Raw genomic sequence first — 23,156 nt, forward strand, 5'->3', positions numbered from 1 at the left:
TTTTGAGAGATTAAGGGGGTTTGAGAAATGCATAACAAACATTGTGATTACTGTATTTTGCAAATCTTCAGCCTAAATTTGTTATGGTGCTTTGAGAATGACTGTAGAATTCAAGTGAGACTTTATGACCTGACCATGTGCGCAAGGTAAGGTCAGACAAAAGAAGTTTTTTATCCACACGTGGCATGTCTTTAGGGATGGCAGTGTTGGTCCGTAAGTTACTTGAATCAGCACTTTGGTCCTAAAATATCTCAGCAATTTTTGAATGGTTTGCTGGGAAAGTTTGTACATTCACGGTCCTCCTGGGATGAAGACTACTGACTTTGGTGATCCCCTGACTTTATTAGCAAATGTGAGTGCTAACATGCTAAGCAGTGAACATGGTAAATATCATGATCCCTAAAAATTTGCATGTTAACATTGTCATTGTGAGCATGTTAACATGCTGACACCAGCATTTAGCTCAGTTTCATACAGCCTCACAGATGTGCTAAGAAGTGCAAAAGTGCTCTAAAAATAAAGATTATGATTATTTAATCTTGAATTTTAGGTTGTATTAGTTATTGTGTTTTGGGATCAATTAATAATTCAAGACCATGTGCGTATTTTAAGGTAATGTAAGACAAGGGAGGTATTTTTTGAAAAGGTTTAAAGGTTCAATTTATTCATCCATAAGAGCAGGAATAGTGCTCCTGTCCTAATCAACCAATGCTGACTACAAAAATGCAGTAAATAAAATATGAAACATTTAAACCATCAATAAAAACAAAATAAAAATACAAAGTTCTGGTTATACTGCTGTATCCCCTGTGGGATAAAAGAGCCAGAATACTGTTTAGTATGTGAGACAGGTTGTCTCAACCTGCTACTGGATTCAATGAGACCCCCCACACATACATATTATGTCATATGAGGTCATGAAAAACCTCCCATGACCAAGTTACATTTCCACAGGCAACATTACAGTTGTCATATGATAAAATAGTCAGATAAAACAGCAGGTGAAATGTGACCACAACACCGCACTTACAACTGTCACACCATAAGTAAAAATTGTCATTTGTGACATAAAAATAGAGTGGTGCCCTGGTGGCCTAAGAGGTACAAAGTGTAGACTATGAACCACAACATCCCCAGCTGGAATCTGGCCAGGGATGTTTGTTGCATGTCCTTCCCCTCTGACATCTCCCCATCTGGCAATGTATACAGGTCTGTGTTGTAAGAGGCGGTCATTTCACTGCAACATCATTTTGGATGAGTGCAGCAGGTAATGAAGCTAGTTGCAGCCTTCAGTAAGCAGCCATCACCTGAAGCATACAGTTAGTCTGGCCGCAGAGATAATGAGGACAGCTTATCACATCTCGCTGCTCTCTTTCTTTTATCTGCCCGCTCTTGTTGAGCTCTGTCTGGCTGATTTATTTGAGCTCTGGACCTCAAAGGGAGCACAGAGCTAAAGTAAGACTTGGGAACCGAGCCAAACTGCCTTACTCAGATCTGGAGTATCTCTAAGTAGAAGGCACAGTGAAGTGCTCATGAGGACAGGCAGCGCGTGTGTATGTGTGTGTTTGTCGGCCCTGGGCAGAAGTGAATTAGATTATACACTTAAATCAGACAGTCAGGGTAATTTATGATTCATTCCTTTTGAACTCCAATTTCCTGCGATCCAAAACAAGATAACAACATTATGCGGACAGAGAGTTTACCTTTGATAAAGTACAGTTCACCAACACAAAACTAAAACAAATTAATTAAACAATGACCGCCATGCTGGTGTAATGATTCTTTAAAAGGCTGCTGGTCTGCAATATCCAGCTAAGACTACACCCTGAAATACAATGCTCACACTATAAAAACACCCCAGTAATCTCTAAAGAGAAATCAGAGAGTTCATGCTCTTTGTGTTCATCCCCAGAGGTGTAGCCTGTGTACTCTTACTGTCTCAAAACAATCTCTTCTTTGCCACCAGCCTCCTCAGGGAGAATATCGCACATTCTCTCTGTTTTAAGGGCATTGCTGTAGGCTGAGTAAATGTAAGCAGGAGAAGCCCATGAAACATCATATTGAAACACATTTCCTGTGTAATTTTAATCAAAATCTGCAGCCTGGGAAGAGAAAAAAAAATGACTAATGCATTATAGAGCAGCATGCCAGCCTCAGATTAAGGTAGCCCTGTGGGAGATAAGCTTTTTACTAATGACTAGACCTTGTGGTTAAACATGAATTCACAGTTGCCATCACAAAGGACAATAATTTGTATATTTTATCTCAAGCATCTTCGAGTAAAAATGTTATATTTTCTTTAAAAATATGATGTTCATGATGGTAAATCATCTAAAAATCAACATAATATGATTAAATATAATCTTATCTATATAATTGTGATTCAAGCAGCAAGCAGCTTGAGCCAGGAACCTCATTCATTATCAGTAAAACGTAAAATTCTTTTAGAAAATGCAAATGTAATAAATGTTACACAACTAATTTTCCTCCTAAAAAATTAGACTCCACAAAAGGATTATGAGGAACGTCCCTTTGAAATGAAGGAAGCTTGACTGAAAAACAAGGAGTCAACCTATTTTTAGTGGCACTTTAAGGATTGTTCTTCACCGCTGGAAGAGTCAGTTGATTCTCAAATGGACATCACTTCCTTTGAATCTCTGATTGTGAGGACTTACAATGGTCAAGGGAACTTGAGGTCTCGTCTCATTTTCTTATTCATATGAAGAAAGAAACGTAACAAGAAGTAAATATTCCTACATTTTCTTTGTGAAAATGTGCTTCCCCACTTTGTTGTATTTTATTTGTTATTTTTATATTAGTCTGTCTTATTTTATTTGTATTAGCTATGTGCCCAGATTAGTTCTGTTTATTGTAAGGATTGTTCTCAGCCACTGTGAAGTCTTTGAAGTCTGGTCTCATTTTCTAATTCATATAAAGAAGGAAACACAACAGGAAGTAAATATTCCAGCATTTTTTTTCATTTTTTTGATTTGTCCAGATTAGTTCTGTAATCTAAGATTTATTGTAAGGTGTTGTCTTGGGTTGCATTATGGTCTTTATGTGTTGGAAAAGTTAATAAAAACTCAATGAGATCTTTGCAAATCTTTGAGCCCTCAGGTTTCACACTTCTAAGAGAGACTGCATGAATAATTACTCACTTGATATAGAAACGGGTGACAAATTGAAGGAAAAACCTGAATAAATGAGTCTAGAAACATAATGAATGCAGGTGCTTTCTCACAGGTGCACTGCATGGTAAAATTAAGCAATTAACATCCAATCATGCTCTGTGGCATGTTTAAAAATGCTGAGTAGTCCCAGTTGATTCTGATTCTGTATCAAGATGGCAAGAGGAAAAGATCTAAATGACTTTGAAAGAGGGTTCATTTTCAGGGCACGGATGGCAGGAGCTTCAGTCACAAAGACTGCTCAACTGGATAGTTTTTCTATAGGAACAGTGACTAAAGTGACATCTGCATTTAGATCTATGGGAAAGACATCAGTAAATAGGGTTGGAAATTATGGTTGACACCGGACATTTGGTGACCACAATGCTTGTGCATTAGTGTGATATGTAAGGAAAAACAGAGGAGCAACTCTTCCTCAGGTGACTGAGAAGGTCAATGCGGGGCGTGATCAGACTGTCAGCAAGAACAGTCCATTGACAATTACATAGAGACGGATATTATAGTAGGGCTGCAGTGTATAAACCCCTCATTACAAAGATGATGACATGGTGAGATGAGTCATGACCATCATATTCTCGACAAATGGGCATGTGTAGCATACAACAAAAGAACCATACAGGCCTGAACGCTTGACCCCTACAGTGAGGGGATCTGGTGGCTCTGTTATGCTTTGGGGGGCATTTGCTGGCATGGTTTGCGTCCACTTGTCCCCTTAGAGGGAAGGGTCACTGCAAATCAAAACAAAGTTGTTCTGAGTGATCACCTTCATCCTATGATGAAACATTTCTAACCTTATGGGAGTGGTCTCTTACAGGATGACAGTGCCCCAATTCACAGGACACGAGGGGTCACTGAATGGTTTGATGAGTATGAAATATGCTATGGCCTTCACAGTCAGCAGATCTCAACCCAACTGAACACCTATAGGAGATTTTGGACCAATGTGTTAGACGGTGCTCTCCACCACCATCATTAAAACATCAAATGAGGGAATATCCTTTTGAAGAATGGTGTTCATCCCTCCAGTAGAGTTCACAGACTTGTAGAATCAATGCCAAGACGCACTGAAGTTGTTCTAGCGGCACGTAGTGGCCCAACACCTTACTAAGACACTTTATGTTGGTTGTTCCTTTAATTTGTGACCCATCATATGTATGTTGACTGTGACTCCAGCAGAGTCACCTGTCATCTTTCATTATCACAATGTTAGATGCAAACAAAGAGGAAATGTTTACATTTTCTCTGTAATTGTCTGTGCATAAAGGAAAAGTCAATACAGGCCAGGTCACATATTTGTCCCTGAGCACCAGTCTGAAGGTGAAATGTCACTATATTTCACCTTTGCAAACAACGACCATTAATTAAGGGCATTCATGGTTTTCTATTTGCAGTAAAGGGTAGCAAGAAGGAGAAAGAACTGCTGCTGATATCTCCCTTGGTGACTCAAACTCTACCACGAAATACTGATGCTCACACACAAAGCACAACAATTAATCAATCCCACAACACACACGCACACACACAGCTCTCCTACAAACAAAGATGCAGTGCCTGCATTTTGTGAGCTCAGAAGAGTGCTGCAGTAAACAAATTAAACAGTTGTTTACAAAAAAATCTAATTCTTTCCTTTTTTACCAGCTCAGACTAATCTGCTGCCTCAAACAGCACTACCTGCATCTGGAACTGAGGGATTTTAGAAACAGGCTGAACAACTGTGAAGCTAAATATGAAGATAAGTGAAATTAAATTCATGCTATTTCCAAGTCAATTTTTGCCCTTTTCGCTCTGCAAAATAAATGGAAACAACAATAGCTCGTTCAAACTTTTACTGGAGGGGGGAAGGAGATGGAAATAGTATTCCTTGAAATGGTCTCCCCATCTCCTGAGGCAAAAGGCAATTTCATGCTCCAGCACTACTCAGGGGGACATCAGGACTAAAGGTGACCTCAAGGTTAACAGTGCAAACCTAATAAATATGTTAGAAATCCAGCAGTAGAATAACAGCTCCTGGTCAATCCTAAAATGCAATCCCCAGGTTTAATTGCTTCAGAAAAGCATGATTTCCAATTTGCCAGCAATGAGGTACCTCATTAAAATGAACACAGGGGCATTTTCAAGGAAATAAGGGAATGTGGCGACCACTGAGAAATTGCCGTCACCCCTTTGCCCAGCTGAGGTGTTGTTGTTGACAGCCCAAGTAACGTCAGTGTTCAGCCTGTTTCCAGCCTTATCACTTGATTCTCAATGTGACAGACATCAATAATTCAGAGGAACATCCCGGTGTTTGCAGCCATTTAAAGATAAAAGGCCAGAGTGGTCTACTTGTGCATGTTGTAGGTTTGTGTTGGTGTCATTAATAAGATGTTTTACCAGGCACTCCATGTGATGTGCAGGCAGAGAGTGTACAAGCTCTCTAGTTAATCAAACTCCAAAACAGCTGATTTCATTTATTGGTTCAGACAAACATTGGTTCAAGGAGGGCTAATCAGCAAAAATCTGCTTCTGACATCTTTGGTTGGAAAGAAAACTTATATGAAGAAACAAGAAAAGTTACTAAGAAAACTTAGATGCCATCCTGATGCAGTAAAATAGCCCAAGAATTTGCATTTAAGATCACACTGGTCTGCACCTTGCTGCGTGTGCATTGTCGAAGACGAAACCTGCACATTCACATCTCTAAGTGCCACAAATCTTTGGTATACATTGGTCCACCTGAACAAAAGCAAAGCCTTACCTTCATTACGCACATACATGAGGCTATATCTGTAAATTATAGGTCATATATCATCTCATATAAGGACTTAATTCTTAACTTAATTCAGCTTCATGTCACTTGAAGAAAAATGTTTAACAGTTAAATGGCTGTGATGTATCTGCTATGAAAACACCTAATGTATTTTTTTGAAAAAAGTGCAATTTATCTCTCAAAATACAAACTGAATAACTGGAAATAGTAGGCCAAGGGCTACTGCACTCAAAGACATCTCACTACTCATCAAGGCCCCAACCTTCCACTGTTGCTCCCTCCTCTTTGACCAAATTTAAATTCTGTGGCTCCAGTAACTGCCAAGATTGTATCCAGCATAAAGACCCAAATCAAATCTTAAAAATGGTCATTCAAAAGCCCACTAAGTGGTGTCAAAAACACGACTACATCCATAATTTCCCTCAGTCTAAGACCAAAACAGCCTTTTGATGCTCTTTGCCATTTCAGCACCATGGACAGCGCCAGAAGAAATCACAGCCTCTCTCTACACACAAAATCCACAGACAGCTGACAGTGATTATTAAATCATCATCATCATCATCAGTTTCATCATCATCTTATCATCATTATTATGAACATGCCAGTGATGTGGATGCTTTTAAAAAATGAAAAGGCACTGACAACCTTTGATTATCAGTTTGACAAAAGGCACAGACGCCAGCTTTCATCAGGCCCTCTCAGGTATTTAACCAACGGAATATGAGAATATTGACATAAAGATTGGCATAAAAAAAACATTGCAGGGCAACCAAACACAAATTCAAAAAAGAGCGCAACTGCCATAGCATAAAAATCAACCTTTTAAAAACTTTCTTGACCATCCAATTAGAGTGAAACTAATAAGAGAGCTTCTACATCTTCAGGGATAAACAGTATAGGCCTATAACTGCATGCTTGTCTGAGTGTGTGTCTCTTTGAAGGGGAATAATCTAAACTATACATCTGGAGATTTTGCATAAGGGGAAGGGGGTTGGGGGGTGGTTATGCTGGCAAATAAATGATAAGTGTCTTACATCCTCATCCTCTCGCAAGCATTTCTTGCGGTACTGGCCGTGAGGTCTGCCATCAGCGAGGGGCTGGGGGGTCTTCGCGGCGTTTTCCTCGTCTGCAACCTGTCCACCGAGAAGGTGGCTGGCCTCAGGTGGGTGCGGGAAGGAATTGGTCGTATTGATCTTCCCGGTGAATCTCTGATACAACGAAGCCATAATAGGTCCAGTCCAGATAAAACAACTTACAGCATGTCAGAGACACAGACGGATCTCGCCTGGTTCGCTTTTTTTTCGGGGCAGATCTATTGGTTTTCTGTGCGCTTCGAGGGGAACCGATGGCAGGCAGCCAGTTTTCACCTCCGGGGTGGAGCAAAAAGATAAGGTGAAGGTACTTCGCTAGTCAATAAGCATCTACGGATAGTGGAAGACTCACAGGCTGAAGTGAAAAACCGATATAAAGCTGATTTCTTCGTAGCGATGTCCTTTTAGCTTTGTCCAGACGCACAGCAGACTGGTGGGCTGTAGGTGTCAATAGTTGCTCTCTTCTGTATTCACAACACGTTGCCTCCCCTCTTCAGTTTCCTGATGCCTCCTCACAGCGAGATAGCAGGCGGATGCTCTGAGTTTCCGATAAGATATACGATCCCCTTCTCCCCGGACTACGCCTGATTGTCCACGAAACAAAAGACCAAAAGATAATGTTTCGACACTTTCGGCTCTGTTTTTTTGGCAGACTGTCCTCACGCATGAAGAGTGTGAAGGACGCAGAGAGCCCGGCGGTACTCTCCGCAGACGCGCTCTGCATGAGAAGTGACCAGCAGCACAGAGCAGCTTTACTGTAGCGCTACTGTCACACAGCGCGTCTCTGTGTGCTGCTTTACGCACAAACATGCACCGGCACTGCACAGCACTCACCTGAATTTTACTTTCATTTAAAAGCTCTGATTAGCAAGTCGAACCCTTTAATGAGTACATTGAATGGGGTCGTGAAATTTTCGCCCAAATATTTGCTCACGGTCCCAGGAAGGAGCTCGAGTGCCTCTCTGTGGCGCACTGCATAAGGGCAGGCTGACCACACACCGCTGAGGAGGTGTATTCAAGTGTCAAACAACAAATATACTTGTTTTTGTTCACGTTTTCATAGAGAGTGCAGCTCTTACAAATTGAGTCAGTCTTGTGAAGCATAAGTCAGGATCAATATGCTTCAAATTCTGCTTCAAAGTCCTAAAAATCATTTTCAGGCAGCAAATGCTTCAAGTCCTGTGAGAAAATAAAATGACAACCATTTATTCTCAAGGTTTTTTAAAAAAAAAAATACTTCCATGAATCTGTCTCATGCAGAATCTTTAAATGTTTTTCTTAAAATCCCCTCTTACTGTAATACTTCAAACCATCAAAGTGTCTCTTCTTCCTTTAATTTATGCAGTTTCCCTCTATCATATATTTTCAGTCAGCTCAAATCCAGAAGTGTTATTCAGCACATATCCCACATTGCAAGTGATTTCATGCCTCACACAGGCCAAAGCAATGCAGCTCTCTGGTAAATGCAGAATATTGGTATATATATGAGGTGGACGGGGCTGGGGTGGGGTTGGGGGTGGGGGGATTGGGGGCTTCTGAGCGAAGTGTTAAAATCTCTGCCACCCCTGTCACGAAAGCCACAGGCGAACACCCCTCACCCTCTAACTGTGACAGCTCTAACTGTCTCTCCACCAGGGCCGAGCTGTAATTCTAGGAAATAGGTCATCTTCACAGGGGTACAACTTCAAAGCAGCACTAAAGCATGGCTCAAAACAGCTCCACTGTTGAATACTACTGTGTTGCATCTCCCAGTCAAATCAAGCTAATTTTGTAATTTGCAAAGCAGTAATCAAGGTGTACTGACTACAACAGCAGAAATGAAAATTTTCTATCCACTATGAACAAAAAGCAAGTTTAAATTAATATTTTTTTAACAAATGGCGAATCATCTCTAGGTTTGAAAGAACTGCTGGAGGCTCATTGATTCATGGCTTGAATTATGAATATAACCTCTATAATAGGATATGTATCTGGAATACAGAATATTGATTTCAAAGGTTTGGACATTCATTCAAAAACAAGGATATAGGACATTCATGCCTTTGCCTAATTAAAGTTAGTCCCTCCCTTCCTCTTCAGTTTGAATCAGTTCACTTTTGACCTTTCGGTATGATTCATAAATGAATTGAATCACATCTTTGTTTGATGCTTTTGCCTGCAGTTTAATTGGCATTTCAGCTAAGATTTATATTGTGCACTGAGCATCTCTGGGCTCCCAGCAGCCTCCTCTTCCACAGTGGCTCGCCTTGGTCCCTGTCATCATTTGTTTCTCCAGTTCATAAATGCCTGTCCTGGGTCTATGCACTCTCGGGAAATAGGTCCACGTCACTTGACATCCATCCCAGCCTCTCTGATGGATGTCTTTCAATCTCTCTCACCTTGTTGGGTAGCTATTGTGAACTGCCTGGCTGCTTTAACGCGCCCCTCAGGACCGTGGCGGGAAGCCTGGGCTCAGCTTGACTCCTCTATCACCTTCTCGCAGATACAACAGCCGACTGGAGCTACACAGTCAATTAAGTTCGGCGTTATAGGAGGGCATGTAATAACTGTAATAACAGCTATAATGATTCCTGAGAGTTGCAGCATACCTAATGTCTCTGCGGGCAGCTAATAGTGCTGCTGGAATCGATACAAACTAAAACTTACTTCAGGTGTGCTATGGGACGTTGCAATTATATTTCAAGTACATAACATTTTAATCTGACTGACATGATTCACTTCTGTGCACTTTATGATTCATTGAGTGATAGCGTTATGAGGCTCTGCTATGCAATAAACTCCCCTGGGTGAGGTTACTTTTGATTCCAGAGGGGAATTTACACCCAAAAGTGACCAGAAGATTTACTAACTGAAAAATGCACAGATGTTATTTTATTATGTAAGTGCCAGAAAGAAATCACACCGTCTCATTGTTGAAACGAGGGGATAAAATGAAAAAGAAAGGCTGAACTAGAACCAAGAAGTTTGAGAAATATACAGCCTGACATAAAAAAATGGTGAGCAAAGTGTAAATTGTGGCGATTAATGCTTTTTAACATTTTACATTTTCTATGTTTTGCCTTTCAGTTTCTTTCACACGTGCATGTTTAACCACAATTCATAGTATTTTGATGTTTGAACCTATGAAAAATTTAGTCAAGTGGGGTGAATAGCTTAAGGTGTAGTCGTGTCACAACACAGTCATACATAATTCATTAAAACCATGAATAATATAATGCACTTGCAATGCACATAGCAGTAATATGTTCGCAGTAGCCACTATGAGCCAACATGTTTCAATCAGCATGCTGCACACTGAAACAGAATGACACACAAATTAATTGGACGGAAGAAAAAACAGATCAATCAGTCAATGTCTGGTGCGAGGGCAGTAATATCTAATTTCCTCTGAACATCACTCAGCTGAATAAGGGAATTACTGCGCTTCTCTACATGCATGTAACAGAGTGGATTTAGTTACAGCTCACCATAATCACATTTTTTGCACCATTTTCCATTTGGTATTAGCTGGACACTAATGATTTCCCTTGATGCTGAGCCAGGGCAACCGCAGCAACAAGTTTCTTTATCCTTTATCATCCCGCTGGCTGTATGTGGCGGATTACTGTACATACCCTGCTTTGCTGTGGCCTAGACACATATATTTGATCTTATAGCTGTCTTCAGAACAGTACTCACCCTGTAAATAGTTTACTCTCTCATTGATTAAAAATCTTTAGAAATCCACTTAAACTGAATCGTGTACATCAAGTTTGTCCAATTATCAGAACCAGTCCTCAAGCAGGAATAGATACGGATAGATGATGATTACAGTATGGACAAACAAAGATGATTCCTGGCTGCTTTCACCATCAATTTCCATACTTTGCTGTTTTATTACAAGAGTGAATGAAAACATAAAAAAAAACTGTGTATGTTATATGACTCATTTCCCACCAGGATCACAATGTTCTATTGACCCATAACAACCATTACTCCCAGGGTGGAAACATCTTTCTCTGTCAGTGTTTATCAAAATGTAATTACGTCTCACTGAAGGCCGAAGTCAATAGTATTGTGAGGAGGAATACATTCCTTATCACCATATTACATCCCTACACTACACTACAACACATGGTTCATTTTGGTCCATGTAATGATGGTGAAGTCAATTACTGCCTGCTGTAAGTCACACAACTTCATTACAGTCGTGGCACAAAAACAGAAAGCCTCCAAAAATTCATCAGTCTTGAATTCAATTCAGGTCATATTTAGCTGATAATATGCAAAAACAAGCAGCATAAACTCATGAGTCTCATTATAGCATTTGTGCCTCTTCTGCATGGATAACTTACAGCTTACATTAATGTATATATTCCAGTATTTTAAACTTGCTTTAAGCACACTTTTCACTGAGCCACGTATAAAATTCGACTTTGTTAACTGCTTTCCAGGACTGAAACTAGCTGAGCATGTTGCCTGCTGGAACCGGCATTATCTTCTACAGTGAATAAGTGCTGAATCTTCCAGTACATTACGGATGAAGGGAAGCTATGTAGTGAGCCCAAATTGAAATGGCAGCAGATAAGTCACTGAGGAAATGGAGTTTAATGCTGGCTGATGTGGTAGAATAGACTGTGGCTACGTTTGAGGGGAGCAGCAGACCACAGTTGCCTCGTGGATTGTGGCAGCAGCAGATGAGGAGGAGGATGGAAGGAGGAAGGAGGGAGATAGGGTGGGAGCGGAGGAACCGAGCGAACTGAACAAGAGCGTGTCACCAGAAATTTGTTGTTATATGTGCAGGGTTATCAGTGTGCAGCAAAACATGGATTGAAAAGTGGTTGCTATGAATGAAATTAAGTAGCTTATCACAAGGGAAGTATGAGACGTAATCTAAAACCACCCTGCATCTCCTACTCTGCTACAAAATTCATTGTAACACCTCTTTGGTCATTTATTATTCCATATGGCTCCACATTTATGCATTCTTGCAGTCTGGAGTGCCTCATAACACTTACACTCACACTTCTCAATCCCTGAGAAATTTCAAAATTCTTATATTATCCCAATGTCCTTGTATATGTAAGTGTTGTTCTGCTGGTGATGGATTTGGAGCCATAGACACAAGCCCTTCTTTTATCTAACAACAGCAAGAAACATCCAATAATTAGCCTCACATTATGTCTGTTTTTACATTTTGTATCATTTTAATTGCTCAAGAACAACAAAAGTTATGCCAAACTTCTGCTCTTCATCAATTGCCCTTGCAACTCATTTGCATGCAAGCATGAGAGCAGCATAAAGTCATCAGCATTTAGTCAAAACTGAGTAATTAGCTGACCTCACATCCATCTACTTTCCCCCCGGGTAAATGATTTTCACATAAACACAGAGAAAACAAAATGTTTAAACATGCCAACAAGGAATGCAAAGCAGTCATTTGAAAATATCTGAATGTCTCACACAACAATGCATACGTACTTCTATCCAACTTTTCCCCATGATGGCCAGTTCCCACTGAAGTCATTAGACAGCAACACATCACAAAGAATAAAAATGAGGTACTAAACATTCTCCACAGCGTGTGGAGGGATTCATTAGAAGTCAGCACTTGAAAGAAAATTAAACGGGAAGCATTTGTCCGTCAAGATCCTCACGGGGGATGTCGGGACCCGCCACTCCCTTCCTGCCTGTCCAGTTGCTATCAAAAACAGCCGGCAGCCTTTTCTGTCAGGAGCAGGAGACTCACCCATAAACACAGACATTCCCCCACACCGTGCCATGCATGCTAAAAGGGCCCTTACCCTTCTGGAAGGAGTGCTGGTGTCTATCTTCAGCTGGGTGGCTATGAGAACAGACATGGTGAAAAGTGCCACTTGCCTTTCCCCCTCGCTGTGCTCGCACCTTTGTGCTGTGAAGTTGGGCTGCTGGAGGTGTCTGAGAAGTCCCCCCCCCCTCTACCCTCGACCCCCTCCTCTCCCTCCCTCCCCTATAGCAAGGGAGAGGATGACCCGGGGGTCCAGGAGCCCGACCAGAACGCCGCCCTCTCTCCTCCCTGGGTGAATCAATCAAACAGACACTGGCATCGCCTCCACAGGAGGGAGAGCGGGTGGGATAGGAGGGGGGTGCCTCTCCTCGCTCAAGCTGCTCCGAATGCGACTTATCTCTCTCGTCCTTATTCCCTCCCTCCCTGGCTCACTCACTGCCTCTCTCATATAAACTCTCCCAACAAGACTTTTCTCAGCAGAGGTGAAGAATTCAATAGTGTAAGTAAATTAGAGAGTGGGAGCTAAACACACATGCATTTACAGCATGGCATGCTCTATATATGAGCAGTAAAGACAAATTGTTCTCAACACATCAGTACCAATACTGCCTGCTAGGCATTTTTACCTTCAAGTGTGTGTGTGTGTGTGTGTATGTATGTATGTTGGTGTGTGTTTTTACTTGTGCAGTGTGTGCACATATTACCAAGAAATGGATCAATTCAGTCGGTTTTGCAGCTGGGTTGTGATTAAGCACACGTAATATTTATGCTGCCTGTCTTCCACATCGTAAAATACAACCCCACCACCCCCACACACACACACACACACTCACTCACTCACACACCTATCAAGCCATGCTAACAGGACAGAAGCCTGGCACGAGCCATGCTGCTGCTTTATTTATGTAGCATTTGTGCCTTGTGTATTGAATCCCAGGGCTGAGACTGAGTAACCAGTTTACTCAACTAAACCGAAGCCATGGGAGACAGGGAATGAAATGGCTTTTACAACAAGGGGCAGTGATATTTCTCAATGAAAATCCAAATCCCTCTGTTTCCTGCCTTAATCTAATCTGCTCAACAAAATATGCCAAAAGCCAGAGGCAAGCAGCACAGCACCTTGAGAAGACCAGCGCAGACAGCTTGTACAGCAAAACATTCATAACTCATTTATTAAAAATGGTGCACGGAGGCTCCAAGAGCAGTGAATCACAAGGTTACCCACAGTCACTGCCCATTCAGATACGTGCTGAGGGGCTGAATCATGGCTCGTATTGATGCTGCTGTCCAGCATTTTGCTTTGCGTTTGAAATCAAGATGCTGAGGCAGTCTGAACATTGAAGATGCACTGTATATGGCACAAGGTCATTAAGACGCCATCACATGACAAAACAACGCCTCAAGTTTTACCCCTTACAGCTATGGAGGCTGGTGTCTAATTTAACATTCATGAGCAAAATGTACACTATTTCAACATGACCTTGCCAATTATTCAGTGGAATAGTGAATGAAATAAAGTTGAGATGTCTATGTTCTTACTCCACGGACATGGGAATGTTTTATACCCTGTGGTAGTAACTGGTTGGAGATTTCACAGCACTTCATAAATACTTATATTTAAAGTCAGCTGAATTTCTTCTTCGAGCGTGACTCATGGACTCGTTTAAAGAGGAGTCTTTCCTCCCTGCAGCTGCTGCAGTTTATCACTAATGGCTGCTGGGCTTCGGTTCCTATTTTACACGTTTGATTTGCACACAGGCAACAAACCCGCAATGGCAGCAGCAGTTGAAAAAGAGCTGCATTTTTTTTATATATGTTTTTTTATAAGTAAGCAATATAATCGTTGAACACAAGACAATTCAAGTTGGTATTCAAAGTGAGAACACTCGAAGAAAAGAACACATATTCATTTAAAGTTTTCACGTAGGTTATGTTAATCAGGCTAACATACAAAGCCATGCATATACTGAGGATAAAGCTGAGATACTGCAAAGTTCACAGGAAATAAGGTTTCATCTGAGAGAATAATTGCTCTAGTGACTGTACCAGGGAATAATAAAGTCCTTTGAGTTAATACAAGACGTTGTGGTTGTAGTTGTAGCCATTGCTGTTAACAAGCTGATTTTATGCCTTGACATTTCCCCAGGGTCCTTTAAACAAGCGTCTGATTGGTCATCTTCCGCACATTTACAGCCATGACATACACTCCTATGATTATGAAGGTTGCTGGCTCACAATAAGTCAATGTAATTGCAATTAGTGTAAAAGGTCACTGCCATTATTGCTGTAGTGCACAGAGGTGATGTGGTGTTTTATCATGCTTGACAGAAGATTAACAATGCACAGCTTGAATTTCTTTACTTGTTTACTTCCCTGTAAAGCGCCGCTTACACTCATTTACAAATTTCCACCCATTTGTCACTTCCTGCTGATTTTGCAAAACACGAGCTGCTATTAAACCATTGCTGATGTCAAAACAAAATCATTAATAAAGGCATGATCTATAGCTTTGACAAATAGAAGGAGACATGGTGCTTTATTAAGCTCTTAAATACTGTTATGACAGCATGTATTTTTGTCTTTTTAAATCACATATATGAGCATTTTCAGGAGAATCGCCTAAAGCACCTCTAGATCCAAAGAGAAAGCAGGATTTATCATTGGATACTGTGAGGATAATGAAATCATCACTTAAGATTTTAGCTTATCTAAGAGTGTTTGCTGAACTGTTGTCTACGGCTGCTGAATTAAATTGATAAATCATAAACTGATCAATAAATAAGTCTGGTAAATACCAAACAGCTCTCTATGGACTGCAAGGAGCATCCCTAATAGTGTTTTCCTGTTGCTTTCTTCCAGCAAGCAGCATTTGTTTTCCCACTTTCAGCACTGCTATAAAGATTATCAACCTTATAGAACTATGGTCTACGTGAAGTACCCAAATGAAGACATTCACAGGATTTATGTGACTAAGTGCCTAAGTGTGCATTAATGTGCATACATATACATTAGTGCCTCTGTATGTGTGCTACTGTGCAGTATGAGTGTATAATCTAAACTCAATTCAACTTTGTGTCCCATGATGCCGTCAAACCTTTATGTCTTCATCTTGACCTTCAGCCAGACCACAGTGCCTATCCCTGGCTAATCGACTCAAAGGCCCCAAGCATCCTCCACCAGCATTCCTCCCTGTGGATCCCTAAGATTCATACCGCTGTACTTGGTATGCTTCTCAGATCAGCTCCTCTTTGAGCTCAGGGAAGGGCGGCGGTGCCAAGATATGAATAGAGAACACAACGCTGTTTGTCAGAATAGGAATACGTGCAAATCGGCTCTGATGTGTCTTTAACAACAACATGCAAGCACGTTCAATACAGACAGAGCTCTATCAGGTCATCTGTTACAGGTGACAGGTACAGATGAACCCTGTGCCCCAGGGAGCAATGCAAGAGCATGATTGGGTCCCGAATGAAGAGCTTTAGGTGCTTGAGGGTGGGCAGGAGCTGCAAAACCTGGACAGCTTTCATAAACATGGTTCTCATCTACAGGAAACCTTCCCTGGAGAGCCGAAACCCCGGCACAGCAGTTAGTGGTGACAAATGACTGCTATTGAATGGTGTTGTCCCTTGCTGCTGGGCATCCCCGGTTGTTTCTCTCTCTCTCTCTCTCATTTCATTGAACAATGTGCTATTGTTCGCCACTGCATTATCACTCTCAATACGGTCATTGGATAAAATAAACAGATGGTATCAGCATGACAACGTAGCATGTGTGCATATGTGCACATCAGGAAAATGAATGTCATTTTATAACAGCCAATAGTGGCAGCAATACAAATATTTTAAGCAGGCGATTCAAAGTGCAACGGTTCAATGCAGAAATACAGAGGACTCACCAGATGAATACAGAATGCTTTTGAAAGGCATTTCATCCGCACATGTTCCTGCTGCATACAAATCATTTCAGTGAAAGTTTGTCTGTACAATTCTACTCCAGGGAACCTTAACATTCAGCTCAGGATCCCGGTAAATCCTTAACACACTTTCAAACAGCTCTGATGCAGATTGACTGAAAACCTGATCAAATAGATTAAAGTTATTATGATCATGTTCCTTGCCAAGACACAAAATATACTTGAATTATCACAATAATAACTTGCTGCACGACCCCACAGACAAATTAATAAAACACACTTTAACATCTCTATGTGACTGAACATTTGGTTCAGTAACTGCAATTTGAATGTTTTTGACTGAAACAAAAACACTTGTATCTTGGAAACAGAGAGAGCTGTCAGCTGAGTGCCTCTCAGTAAATGCAAATAATGAAAGTCTAGACTCAGGAGAGAGGTATTGGCCTCGAAATCTTCAGGAAACGGCCATCACCAGAGGAAGCCAGGACAACAGATGAGACGAGTAACCGTAAGGCATAAATATGAAGTGTATTTTCTGCTCTGTGGTGTAGGAGGTGCAAATGAATGCCGGTGATTCAAACAAGGGCTGCGTATAGATATAATTAAATGATGCTGAGTAACCTTTCTGTCTGATTTAAACGCATTTACTGTAAAATTGTGGTTTTGAATGATAAATTATGAAAAATAAGACTGAATACTACATGATATCAGGAAATGCAAATGTGCGTCTGTGTAACAGACTAGTTTCCACAAAGCATTTCTAGAAGTTGGAAACATTTGTGTATCCTCATGGGTGACATTTCATTATGAAAGCAGCCATGGACATAATCTCCACAGAAAACATCAAAAACATTTTCAATACAGCGGAAGCAGCAGAGGCAGCTTACAAACTCACAACAAATACTGCAAAAAAGCTTGATATCTAGAGGCTTTGCTTCCATGAACGCTGCCAATACACCCTGATGTGCTGACACTTGTTTGAACTTTCACTCATATGTTACACTTGAAATAATTATGTAATAAGTATTGCATATAATTGTGTGTTCTTCTTAGTCTCTCTACAACCAAAACCTACATTTTCTTTACTATATGCAGCACTGTGCAAACATTTTAGGGACTTTAGAAAGATCTGATCAGTCCCAAATTCATCCTGCAGCATGACAGTGACCCCAAACATAAAACCAGAGTCATAAAGGACTATCTTCAGCAACAAGAAGAACAAGGAGTCCTGCAGCAGATGGTATGACCCCGACAGAGCCTGGATCTCAACATCATGGAGTCAGTCTGGATCACATCAAGAGACAGAAGCAACTGAGACACTGTGGCAAATTCTCCAAGATGCTTGGAACAAACTACCTGCCAACTATCTTGAAAAACTGTATGCAAGTGTACCAAGGAACTGGGGCTGTTTTTAAGGCAAAGTGTGTTCACACCAAATCTTGATTTGATTGATGTTTCTTCTGTTTACTGCACTTTGTATGAAGATATGATTAATAAAACTATCCATGGCATTATTTTTGAAAGCATCCTTATTTTAATTTTAGTGCCTAAAACTTTTGCACAGTACTGTATGTTACCACAGCTTAATATCGATTCCCAAACAATATCTTGAAATGTCCTTACTGGAAAAGTGTGATTAAAACGTATATGTAAAAGAGTTGGTGGGATTAAATGCTTGAATTATCATACTGTCACTGATGACCTGTGATTCTGATGTCTTGTCTCATCCTGGATGTTACTTGTACTAAAATTAATATCCTTATAAAGCAATAATTCAACACAGAACAAGAGGAGGAAAAGAATACAAGAAAAAGATTATTATGAAGGCATCCATGTAAATTCAGCTAAGTCTCGGTAAGTCAGTGCTCTCTCATTCGTAGGACAGGATCATAACAACTATAGCAGATGTAACAAGTCTTAGAGAAGACATGTCCGCATTTAGTCCCAATTACACGTTCTGTCCTCTGAGAAGGGTGGGAGGCTCGGATATCCACAGCCAGACTTAATGATTTCCTTTCTATGCAAATGTACGGCAGATTATGGCTGACTATAATAGGATGTGCCTGGGAGTCATTATGAGTCAAACTTTGGTCACAGAAACTTTGATATTCAGGATCTTTGTGTGCAATTTTTTATGGCATCAAGCTGTGCGTGGTTTTGGTGGCAGCAGAAATATGTCATGTAGAGGGGTAGAGCTTCTCATTGCAGTTGTGAGATTTGTTTGTGCCTCCTGACTGGAGGCACTAAAGCCTAAGTGATAGGAGAGAAATCTGTCTGAGATGCCAACAGATTGCAAATGCCTGGGAAAGAATCTTGATCTTGAATCAGTATGTGACTTCATGCCTCCAGCAGAGGGCAAACTAACTCCAGCATGGGTTGATCTGAACACGTGGATTAAATCATGAGTGATTCACATAAAAATGTAGGCCTAATCTATTACAATCCAATAGCACTGACAGATGAGCATCTCCTGACACATATACACGTTTCACAAGACTAAAGTAGTTTTCCAGTCAGTTTATGGGGTAAAACACTGAGCTTTCCACATCCTATTGTTTTGAGGGATTTTTCAAGTATGTGGAATGTATTGTATATTAGTGAGAAAGTGAGAAAAGTCAAAATAGTGTCTTCTTAAAAAGTGAACTTGTGGTACTCTAGGTCTCATTGATCTGACAAAGGCATCTAAAACATCCCACTGCAGCCTGTAATCTCCAAACATTTTTTGAGATGACGTGCCCCCTAGAGGCAGACAGATTTGTAAGAATTTGAATTTTTCACAGCTCCTCAGAGAAACAGAGAAAACTGATTCATGCATCAACATATTTTTGTCCCTTTATTGAACACCACAATCGATGCGTCCGTCTGTGTGATTCAAGTTAACTTTGGATTTTTTATGTGAGTGCTGCTCGGAAATGGCATTATGGGAGTGTTATTGCTGGGGCATCTCTGGGCAGATAAAAAAAGATGTGTTTTTTTTTTCTCCCTATGGGTTTATTTGTGCTGTTTTCTTTGTAAGAGCATCCAAAAAGAGCAATCCAATCAGCTATACTAAGTAGGTCCCAAACAATCTGTCAGATGTACAAAGCAAAAGTTGATGAAAACATCAAGTCAGAGCTGTAAGGGAATGGAAAATGTTAACCAGACTCTTATCAGGACAACCAAATTGGCTCAACTGCACATGGTCAAGCTGGAGAGACACTATTTAGGTCATAAACTTTGCAAATAAGTATCTTATCAAATGATTTGGTATATTGAGTCTTCTAAAAGCCAGTGGGAAAGTATAACTGAGATAGTGTATTTGCCTGATACCAGCAGAGGGATTTGTTTGACAACAGTGACACTTATTGTTTCCAGAAATGCACCGATTTAAATGACTGCAGTGAAAAGGGATAGTAATACTGAAGTGACATTTACAACTAACATTTGTGCAGCGAGACATGCTCATTTTGACACAGAGAGGAAACTCTGAATCTGATCTCAAAAAGTACCCAAAGTTAAATTTAAGAAAAAATCACCCAGATGACAGCAACGCCTCAACATCTAAACAGCACGTAACACGACTCTGATCGTCTTCTTTTACTGCTGTAGGATGAGTCCACAGCAGAGGAAATAAAATCGTCTCCTTGCGCATCGGTGCGCCTTCAGAACTACTGCAACACCACTGTGCCAATTGGCCACGGTGGATTTTAAGCCTAATAAAGAAAAGAAATTCCGGGTGAATGTGAGCCAGGAGTGGAAAGAGGAGGTTTAAAACATAAATTACCTTCTCTCCCTTGGTGGATGTCCTGCGGTAGTTTCCTGCACCTGCTGATGAGTTCATGGTCCCATAAAGCAGTAGTCTGCAATGCAAAAATATTCACCTGAAGCCGCCTGAACAATCAACTTTGATATCTCTCTCTCTCTCTCTCTCTCTCTCTCTCACACACACACACACACACACACACACACACACACACACACAGACACACACACACACACTGTCTCTCTCACACACAAACACTGGTGCACGACATCAGCTAATAACCACCAGAATATCTGCGCTTTTTTCTTGAATCCTGCAAGTTGAAAAGCTTCAGATGGCGACATCCGCTTGCTGATAATTGCATGCTGTTAAACTCAAGCTATTCCAGCAACGAACGAGATGAAACGCCACCCACCTGTAGTAATGCTATTAAAAAGTGTTGTCCAGTGGCAAACCAAAGCGCTATAGGCGCAGCCTCTCTCCAGAGATACAGTATACTGGCAGTACAGTGTGCGCTTTCTGCCTGCGCGCCGGCAGCCAGTGCGACAGATGATCAGCAGAAAGTTTCCTCACGATGACAGGTCACTGCGATTTCCAGTCAGCGAGTGAAGTTTCTTTAGGTCTTGCTTAAAATGAGCTGATATACGGCCAAGACTGTGTCGGCACTCGGAATTAGAATATGCACCAAAAGCGAAAAAGGGGAGAAGAGATGCTGCCGCTTAATCAGCAAATTGCTTATCCGTTTCCTTCCCAGGAGTGAGGAGCCACTGCAATCCTCAGTGTCTACGTCTTAGTGTACAGTCTGAATCCACTTAGTTGAATAAGAGTCTGTGTAGGCCACCTCATTTGCACCTTTTTGAAATGTTCACGCCCAATCTAGCATGTCAGAACATATTCGAGATGGATTGTGACGTTTGTGGGACGCAGGGGTAAATATAAACCAGCGTCTCTGTTTATCTGGAGATGTTCAGACATCTGACTCTCCTTTGACAAGGCATCTCAAAATTCCTGAATTGTTGGTTTCTCTGATCCTGTTACGAGCTCATCCACGACGCAGTACCGCGACCCTGCGCGTCTTTTGCCCTCCGTTGCTGTTTCAGGGCAGAAACGTCCGCACAAAGTCAGCAATTAGAGGCTTTTAGCGGTGGGTGGTGATCAAAGGCGAAACTATGTCACCCTCTCGCCCCTCGGCGGATAATATTTTTTCCATTGGCCTAATGAGGAAGGGATGCAAAAGAGTTCATTATAGAGAGTAAAGTGTGAATTTAGTGAAACCACAGGGAGCTAAGTGGCGGCGCACTCTGCAAATACTAATGATCCGGGGCCGCGGAGTTTTCTCTAACTTCAGCTGCAGCTAATTAGAGAGAACAAAGGACAGACTTTTCTTTTGTTAACGAGAAAAATATGACTGATGTTTAGTCAAAGATATTTGTGTAAATCCTGTGAGGGACAGCACTGTTTTTTTCACTACTTTCTTTCTTTCTGTCTTTCTTTCTTTCTTTCTTCTTTTCTTTTTCTTTCTTTCTTTCTTTCTTTCTTTCTTCATTCTGCAGACTCGCTTGATGTTGCGATCTCAAATCAGAGATCACACTGAGTAACATGACTGATTAGAGCCGTTGGCCAGCAAAGACAACCCTGACACTGCTCTCTGTGGAGAATTGAGGACGTGTTGAAAGAAAAATAAAGTCTGCTGTAACCTCAACTTTCTTTCTTCTTTGGTATTTCTTTGCCGCATTGCACTGGTGTTGGAGCATAAATAATTTAACAGTAGAAATGTAGTGAATAATGCCCAAAGACACACAGTTTAGGTATGACAATTCCCAATTGGACTGCGTTGGCGAAACAGTAACAAGGCAACACAAAACATATCTCCTCCCTTTTAAGGCAGATGATAAAGAAGACACAACAAAGCCAGGCGAAATTCATGCTATTTGTTGGACACTCATGGTGTAGAGACACAGGTAACTTCCAAGCTCCCATTGAAAATCCATTTAAATTCAAATTGTGTGTGAAAATAATTCAAAACTGATTTCAGTGTTTGTTTCTTTGTTCAAATGTGAATATCATGGCTCAGTCATTCCTGTTGGCCACGCTGGTGCATCTCCTTCAGGTGGATTTTGCATTTCCTATGTCATAACTTCAAAAAGGGTATTTCATGGCGACATGTGTATTCCAGAGAAACAATCCTGCGTGAGATACTAGAAAGTAGAGTGTTTGTGACAGAGGGCTGAGCAGCATGGAGGCGTCCTCCATCACAAAGCCATCATTTACAGATCAGCACCATGGACAGCAGCCAGGCAGCTCTGTGGTGGTGTTAATGGAAGAACAGACAAGGGGGCTCTAAAGCCACAGGAGACCAATTACAGTTGTTATACTGTTGTAGAAATGTTCAAGTGGAGTAGAGGTTTCAGACCAGGAACTGAGTTACACCGAACCCAGATAAACTGGAAATCGGCCAGATGAAATAGTGTGGAGGAGGATGAAGGGGGGAGAATCTGCATAACAGAAATGCTTTATGATGCTCCTCTCTTTTTTTCTTGTTGGCTTTCTTTGTCTGTGTTTATGAACCAGCTTTGTGGTGTTATTGCCAACAAATAGATAACATAGTATGAATAACATATAAGAGTCAGCTTTCAGTATCACTCCAGTAATCTACAGTTGAGGTAGATAATTTGGCAACACAAGTTTTTAAAAAAAAACTAGATTCATGATCTAACTTTGGAGAAAAGG

The 23,156-nt window shown here is 41.0% G+C and overlaps 1 protein-coding gene across 1 annotated transcript in view; it reads right to left on the reverse strand.

The window, feature by feature from the left end:
- The window catches only part of LOC137194227 (dipeptidyl aminopeptidase-like protein 6), a 93,598-nt gene extending 71,479 nt beyond the window's left edge, over nucleotides 1-22,119 (reverse strand). Inside the window, exons 1-2 of the mRNA XM_067605906.1 lie at nucleotides 20,842-22,119; nucleotides 20,448-20,523 (exon numbers count right to left, since the gene is read on the reverse strand). Of these exons, the coding sequence (XP_067462007.1) occupies nucleotides 20,448-20,504 (57 nt within the window). The 5' untranslated portion in view covers nucleotides 20,505-20,523; nucleotides 20,842-22,119. The remainder of the gene's footprint in view (nucleotides 1-20,447; nucleotides 20,524-20,841) is intronic.
- Between the last annotated feature and the right edge of the window lie 1,037 nt (nucleotides 22,120-23,156).

Source organism: Thunnus thynnus, chromosome 12, assembly GCF_963924715.1.
Source record: "Thunnus thynnus chromosome 12, fThuThy2.1, whole genome shotgun sequence".
NCBI lineage: Eukaryota > Metazoa > Chordata > Actinopteri > Scombriformes > Scombridae > Thunnus > Thunnus thynnus.